The following is an 8,041-nucleotide window of genomic DNA, read 5'->3' on the forward strand; positions in this document are numbered from 1 at the left end:
ATATACTTCTGCTCTTGTGTCAAATGCAGCAATTCTTTCAGTTTTTATTTGTTGTTAAGTATATGGTTAGGGCTCACATGTTCCTGGCAGTTAAGTGCAATTTCTTATACGCATCCTTAGAATTACATACATAAAAGATCTCTTCGGTTTGGAGGCAGTTGCCACACCTAGCACCGAGAGCTCAGCGTTAAGCTTTGGGTTTGGTTTCTGCAAGGTGAGCTGAGACGTCTTTTCTGCAGAATGCTTCTGACGACGGGGATAATTGAGGAAAGAAGCCAGTTTGAGTCTGTCTTGGAAGTAGCAGTATTGGCAGTTAATCAGAGGTGTTCAGTTCACAGATTTGTTAAGGAGGTTACTGAGAACTAATAAATGTGAACTTGTGGATTGGTACTTCACTAGAACCTGTTTTCAGAGTAAAAGTATAGTAAGGACAAAATGAAAAACACGGTCAGAGGGGGAATAACTGGGTTACGTTTGCAATCAACACTGTTTGAAAAGTCTTGCCCGATTTTTTTTTATAGACTACTACATAGTGTTACCTGATTTTTTTTTTTAAACAAGTAGTTTCAATAAAATATTGTTGTCGTCAGCAGGCAGAGTGAATGTGTAGCTTAGAATATCTCGCTAAGCGTGGCAATACCTGTTGGAAGCTCTGAAGGGTGTGCTGCACTGTTGCAGATGGCCTTTGTTGAGGCAGATCCTTCCCAGAAAATCCTTTAGGAAGTTATAAAAAGGAATTTGATGCTTTTGATTCTTAATTTACTTAAACCTCCTTTTAGAATCATGAGATTTGGTATGCTGGAGGAACATTACTAATATTACATAGCATCAAATGTAAGCAAGCAAGCAGTAAACACTTAAAGATTCTTGCTTAAGCCAGATCGTACCATCTGCAAAACCAGGAGTATGCTATGAAGAAAGCAGTATGTGACGTTTTTTCTTGCTTTACTTTTTCAGTGGATTATTTATCTATGTATAGTGTATATGCGCATCATGAATTTCTCTTTGCAGTTGTCTATCATCATGGAAACAGCGCAACTGGTGGCCATTACACTACGGACGTCTTCCAAATTGGTCTAAATGGCTGGTTACGCATCGATGACCAGGCAGTCAAAGTGATAAATCAGTACCAGGTGGTGAAGTCGTCTGCAGAACGCACAGCCTACCTCCTGTACTACCGCCGAGTTGACCTGCTGTGAAACTTTTCCCTTTTACGCTGTGTGTGCAAGATACCTGCTTTGTAGAACGCCAACTATCACTAACTTTTTTTTCTCCTGTAAATGCTCTTTTGAGTGAATCTTTTTTCTTTTTTTCTTTTTTTTTTTTCCCTTGCAACTATGGGATAGAGTGATAAAGGAAACTACCTTGGGTTTGTGCACAACATAAGTTTGTGTTGACTTTTGACTTTGCAGAATGAAGTCACTTGGTTGAAAGACTCAGTCTCATGAATCACAAAAATAATTAAAAAAAAAAAAAGAATTAATCTGAGTTAATGCTGAATCCTAAGATAATAAAAGGGGATTTGCATTTGATTCCCACTTTCTAATTGCGTAGTAGAAGAAAACCCTGCACCAGCAACAGAACTTGTAGATTTCTGTGAAAATGTTTTATCTTTACTTAAGTAAAAAAATAAAAAAAAATAAAAAAAATAAAAAGCGCTCTCTGCTTCCCCGATAGTTTTTGATAAGTGGTAAAATATGAGCCGATGTGTATGAGATGGAAATGGTCCTATGTGCTTCAGAAAATGTACAAACGTACCAAATGCAGAGTTGCTGGTTCCTAATAGGAAGACACATTTTAATAATTGTGCGATGAGAAACTGCTTAAGTACACATTGCAGATCAAATATTTGGAGTTAAGATGTTAGTCTATATAGATGGGTGATTGTAACTTTATTGCTATTAAGAAATTTCAAACTGCATTTATGCTTCTGTGTACATGAAATTTAAAAAATGGGCAAAATAATTAAGATTGATATTTCTTTAAGTCTGCTTTGTTTAATTTTGCTGTCTGCTCTCCTATAATGTTGAGTTCCTAATTGTACACAGTTTAGTGATATCTAGAAGTATAAAGTTGTCGCCCATCAATAAAAGTCACAAAGTTGGTTTAAGGTGTGTGTGTGGGTTTTGTTTTTCCTCAAATGTAAATTCGACCCTTGGAAACTCGAAAAATAGCTATGTAGCACTTCAGATGTTCCCCAAATGAAGTGTAGATGACTTTTTTCCTGTTACAACTTCTTGAAACTTCAGAAGTGTTCCTATTCGGCAGTGAGATGGAGCTGAACTTTGAGGGGAGAGGGGAAGGGAGAAGGGATCCGTCAGCCCAGAACAGCTACAAGTCTAACGCAGGGCCCGCACCCAGGACGTGGTTGTCCCAGGGCCGAACACCCGTCGGCCAGAAGAGGGAATCGAATCCCTTCTGTATCCTGCGTGAAAGCCCTGCACGGTTGTTTTTCAGGTAGATGTTGTTTTGTTCGCCTCTGACTAAAATGTTCCCTTCTTTAGCCAGCTGACATTTTCATTGAAGACTTTGGTAAAAATATTTCCTTGATGAGCTTCCTGTTGCCTTCCCTGCTGCTGAAGATGATTTAAAAAAAAAATCCTTATATTGTTTAATCCTTAATTTGATGATAGTGGTGTTATGTGCTTATTGCATCACTGGAGAAGTGTTGTAATTGTTGCCGGTGAAAGAGGGCTAATTTTAGCACGGATTGTCAGTAAAAGGTGAAACTGCGTATACTCTGACCAAACACTGTTCACTTTTTTAAGGTGACATTTAGGAAGAAAAAAGTTATTTTCCACAAAGCTGTGGAAATAAAGTTCGCTGCGTTAATTTTACATGTACTGTGTTCCAGTGAATTCCTTTAGCATTTCTTTAAACTGCTGATTTCATTTTACTTTGAATGGCCTTTCTGTCCGGGAGATAGGGGTGCGGGTCTTCGGTGAGACGCGGTGTTAGCTTTTTCAAGAGAAGGACGCAGCCCTGTAAACGCCTTAGGTTTCAGCCCACTGACATGGGCTTCCCTCTTGTGTCAAACAGCCACTAGTCGCTTTACAGAAGGCGGGGAGGCCATTCGTGGCTGCTTCCTGGAGGGAGTTAGGGGGTGGAGATGTTAGACCATGGCTGCAGCGCGCACGATTTCATTGTGTAGGGCAGCCGTGGCGGATGTGTGGAAACAAAAATTCCCGCGACAGACCTGGGTGTTGGACGAGCGGCAAGACCTGCTGAAGAAAGCCCCGCTGATTTGCCCTCTTGACTTTTCTACCCTCTCATGGGATGGTGGAGAACTTGGGACTTTCCTGCCCGTGAGTCACTCCTGGCGGTGCTGTCCCACCTAAGGACTGAGTGTGCTGCCCGGGGCTCCGGCAGCAAGTCGGAGCGTCCAGCCCCGTGGCCGGGGCGAGGCTGTTTGGGGTGGTCCTTTCTCTCTGCTCAAAGTTGAGTGATCTTCAGATGGATGATCTTGGGTCTCTTTCTCAAATTATTAGGCAGCGTTAGCTTTATGTCACTAGCACAATTCTGATGCTGAGAAAATCTTACGGTATTTTGTCAGTGGTTTTGGACATCCAAATGTATAGTTATTTTTTCGTTGATAAGCGAATTTTATTAGTATTTAATGATCTGAAAATTGTGGCTGAGACACTGTTCTTGATTTTGGTGACATTCCACCAACTCGGAAACAATTTTCTGTCCAAAGCTTGTTTTGATTTTGGCCAGTTGCAGGGAAAACCTCAGCTCCTGGCCGCTCACTGGGCACGGTGCCCTGGAGCTACGGAGGCAATGTGCCAGGGGGCTGCCGAAGGGCTGGTGCTTCCAGGGTTTCCCAACGCGGGAAATGGGAATTACATGATGGGAATTACCCCGGAGCCAGTCCTGGTGAGACATTGGTTCTGCTTTGAATTTGGAGGGGGGGGAGGTGTTCCAAATAGGAAAGAAACCAGATTTTGAAATTACCGTTTGTACTGGTTGTTATTCACATCCTGTTCCTGCACCCTGGTTGAAGTAGTTTTCTGTACTGCAGAAATGTTTGGGGCTTTTTTTTTCTTTTCCCCTTGTGGCTGTGTTGAGTATTTACCTGGATCTCCAGTGGGTTGTGAAAAAGTATGTTTCTGATAACATAGGCTTACCAGAATATTCCAGATAAAATTGCAGGTGATGAGTGAGTACTACATTACTTGATACCGGCTTCCTTGCAATTAACTTCGGTTTTGAATGGACGAGGTGGTTGGCTGGTGAGTTTTGACCCGTGTTACTCAAAAATTACAGGTTTGCGTTTGTGGGTAGGATGTCAGGTATGTTTAGTAGAAACAAATTGGACCCCATGTTGTTGGTCTACTCTTGCACTAACAGGACTCTCAGTGGCGAGGGATTTCCTAGCAAAAAGCTTTTACTGTTTACAGATGTCTTAACCAGTTGTGGATGGGTTTGTAATACAGGTGTATTGAAAATACAGGTATAATAAAATCACTTTAGTTTTAATTTGGGGGGATAGTTGCTGTTTGCAAGCAGCCCTGCAAGGCTTTCCCAGGACTTGGGAATGTGCATTCAAACGAAGTTCAACTTTTTGCTATCTGAAGTCTTGCATTTTGTTCTCTTTTGGAAAGGAAACGCTGTATTAGCCTCAGTCTTCCTGTGAATAACGAAACGAGTCTTCTCGGTTATAGGTGACTCGTCAACTTCGGAAATGACAGTGTTCGACCTGGAGCGGGCGCCTCTGTGACGAGCAGTTTCGGGTGGAGTCCAGCACGGCAGAAGTAGCTTAGAAAGGGTGAAGTGAAAAAAAGAGGAGGGGAGGAAGAAATGAAGAGTAGGATGAGGAGGATGGAACTGGTGTACAATTAATGAGATTCTAGTCTTACGTCATTTAGATGCTTGCGCTTCTGCCGAGGCTTACTTAGAGTTGCTGCATATGTGATGGATTGATGTTACAGTATTTAAATTACAGTTTAATCACCTAATGTAGTTTTACCTAATATAGGCTTGGTCCTAAGAACATCCTATTTGATATTTTTTGCTCTCGGGAGGTTTTTGGTGTTGAGACGAACAGTTCTGCCTTCCTTTGCAGCTGTGGAAGCTCCAAGGGCTTTTCCTGTGTGTCATCCCCTGGGGTAAAAGAATAGAAAATGAATTTCTGTCGCAGCCCAAGTTCTGGTATACAACCTAGACCTTTCCTGTTCATAAAAGACCTGTATAGACATCTTCTCATAAAAGTTGTCAGGACTGGAGAAGATTTATAAGAGAAGCTCCTGCTGCAACAATGCAATTCACTCTGAGTCTGTATATTCAGTTCTACGTTTCACTTGACGTGAGCAGGTTACAAGTGTTATTCATTATTTTAAAGACATGGCAATGAGTAATTGCTGGTTTAAAAAGAAAGTGTTGAAATCCTCTCAGTATGAAATGGAAGTTGTTCAGATGGCATTAATTTTTTGGTTTTTCACTAAGGATATTACAAATGCACTTGTTGCTAAAATCTGTCTTTTGCAGTGTATTACTCAAAGGAAAAAAAAGATTAAAAAGTATGTGGCAACAGTCTGATGTGAACACATAACCACAATTTTTATTTTCTATATTAAACTCCTCCCATTGTTGCAAAACAAGGATTTTGCAGCCTTTTGATTATTTGCTTTGTCTGTGAGTGATTATGTAAAAGGGAAAAAAAAAAAACCCAACACCCAAGACAACTCCCCCCCAATACGCCATAAATCTGGTGGTGGTTTACTGATGTTCAAACCAGGTTTTAAGAAATGGTTTTTCAAAAACGCACATTAAGACCTAAGGTTTTCAAAATGAGAAACTTTGGATGTGTGACCACAAAAGGCTGTTAGAAAAATCTTACGCCGTAAGCCAGGTCTGCGTGGGGGATGATCTGATGGGATGGGGGAGAAAGATTATCAAAAGCACAAGGTATTTGGGGCGGGGGGAGGTTGTTGTGGTTTTTCATTAAGAAACTCTACAGTTTTCCACAATACCCGCCCGAGACGATGTCACTCCCGAGGCGGGACAGGCCTGGGGACGTGCTGCAGCAGAGGGCAGTGGTGGCACACGCGAGGTTCGTGGTGTTACAGCTCTAAAGCTGCTGCCAAAATCGCTGCCCGGAGTTCGGGGAGCTCCCGGGCTGTCGGCAAGGGGTTTATCTTCGTAAACCTCTCTTGTTTTGCGTAGGAATGAAGAGTGCGCCTTTGACATGCGGTGGATGTTCCCAAGATGTTGGGGGATTCATGCAACGGTGGGGTTTATTCCAGGGTATTTCTAATGACCCAAAGGCTTTGGGAAAGAATTTGTATTAGGAAATAACCAGGCGTAATGGCTGCAGAGCTTGTGATTGCAATTCACCTTCTCCCTTTGGGGTGAAATCTCCAAAAATGAGTGTTGGGTTAATATTTCTGAACTGTTTCAGTCTGCAGATCTGTACCGGTTACTTTATTATTAAAAAAGTGTGTTTCAACATCTCTCACTGCAGATGTAACCAGGAAATGTGGTGAGCTGCAATAACAAGGTGAGGGGTTTTGTAGTTTTTAGCTGGCGTTTCACTTGTGCTTAGAGCGGTCAGCAGTGCCCCCAAAATTCAGCAATTAGTTTCTGAAATTGCTGCTTGTGGGCTTATTTCCTTGTCTTACTGACCTAATTTTTTACCTGGGCACTGACAAAACAGCAGAGGCTTTGGGAAGTTTTGGGGGGAGTTTTTTTCCTTGCGTATTGTCAGCAGATTAAACGTTTGGGGAAATGTTCTTTATTATGAGGAGGAGGAAAACAAGCCGCAGATGAACCTGGGTGGTCACAGTCCAGGCTGCCCCAAAACAGGAGAGCAGCGAGAGAGAATAAATAGGGGTTCACAGTGCCGAGTATTAGTTGTGTTTGGGAGTAAATCTATAACGGCCTGGCTTTCGCTCCCAATGATTCAGGATCCCCATGCTGTTAATTCATCTGCCGGAGCAGCCTCCATATAATGCCAAGGCAGCAGCACGCCGTACGGTCAGGAGACTGCGGCACCTTCATCCCATCCCTGCAGGAGGGCAGGACAGACGCGGCAGGGGTTTCTTGGCCACCTCTACCCCACTGCCTCACCCTCCAGCGGAGACAAAGCCCAGACGGGAGGGGAAATGTAAGTAGACAGCGAAGCCGAGGATGCGGTTCCCCCAAAGACCCGCATGGCTGTGCCGCTGCCTGCCCGGTGCCCGTCAGGAATATCTCATGGGCTGCTGGTCTTCTCCATTACACTCTCGTTGTACGTGACTACAGCCAAGTTTCTGCACGTTTCCTATTGCCGCCGGGTTTGCTTCATCCCCGTTATTGCCCTTGTACTCCCTCTGTTCTGGAGCAGGAGTCAAAACCAGATAGTAACAGGAGTTAGCACTACAGCTTTGAGTCTCTTGCCCTGTTCTTCGCTCTTCCCCTGCTCGTGTTCGGTGCTGTTACTGCTGAGCTACTACGTGAGTGGGAAATAAAGGGGAATTTAGTTGAAGCTGAAAATCAAGACATGCTGTCTGCACGTTCAATTAGGAGGGCATAGTGAAATCTGTGTTTCTTCCTATTCATTGGCTATTACATTAAAAGCCTTCTCTCCTAATGTATACTTATATACGCAGCCTGCTTTATGTGGCTTTTACCACATATGAAACGCAGACGTTATAATCAAGGCGGTAATAATGCTGAATGATTAAAAGTAACTTCTGATTGTTTTGGCTTTGGTCAAATGTATGACCTGAAACTGCTGACTCGAGACAAAATGAGGCACATAAAAAGCCTCGTTCCGGGCTGTGCTCACCCCTAAGCACAACCGTGCACCATGTATGACTTGTACAGTGAAGCCATACCGGTGTATATTAAAAAATAAATTAAAAAAGCAGACCTTTGTAAAGCAGCAGGGTTGATGGAGAAGTCAGACAGCCTAAACCATCCTACAGGGATTAATTTCCCATAGGAACGTTTGTGGAGATTACAAAATACTGGATTTCTCTGAGACCTGGAAATCATTTGTGTGTCGGTACATGAGATTTAAAATGAGTTAATTCGGCTTTCTGGTCGTTGGGGTGAATAG

The 8,041-nt window shown here is 42.8% G+C and overlaps 1 protein-coding gene across 1 annotated transcript in view; it reads left to right on the plus strand.

Annotated features, from left to right (window-relative positions):
• Positions 1 to 2,110, plus strand: part of USP10 (ubiquitin specific peptidase 10) — a 38,650-nt gene extending 36,540 nt beyond the window's left edge. The window contains exon 14 of the mRNA XM_009332333.1: positions 1,012 to 2,110. Coding sequence (XP_009330608.1) covers positions 1,012 to 1,199 — 188 coding nt within the window. The 3' untranslated portion in view covers positions 1,200 to 2,110. The remainder of the gene's footprint in view (positions 1 to 1,011) is intronic.
• Positions 2,111 to 8,041: the final 5,931 nt, after the last annotated feature.

The sequence above is a fragment of the Pygoscelis adeliae genome, unplaced genomic scaffold (assembly GCF_000699105.1).
Source record: "Pygoscelis adeliae isolate BGI_AS28 unplaced genomic scaffold, ASM69910v1 Scaffold18, whole genome shotgun sequence".
NCBI classification, from domain to species: Eukaryota; Metazoa; Chordata; class Aves; order Sphenisciformes; family Spheniscidae; genus Pygoscelis; species Pygoscelis adeliae.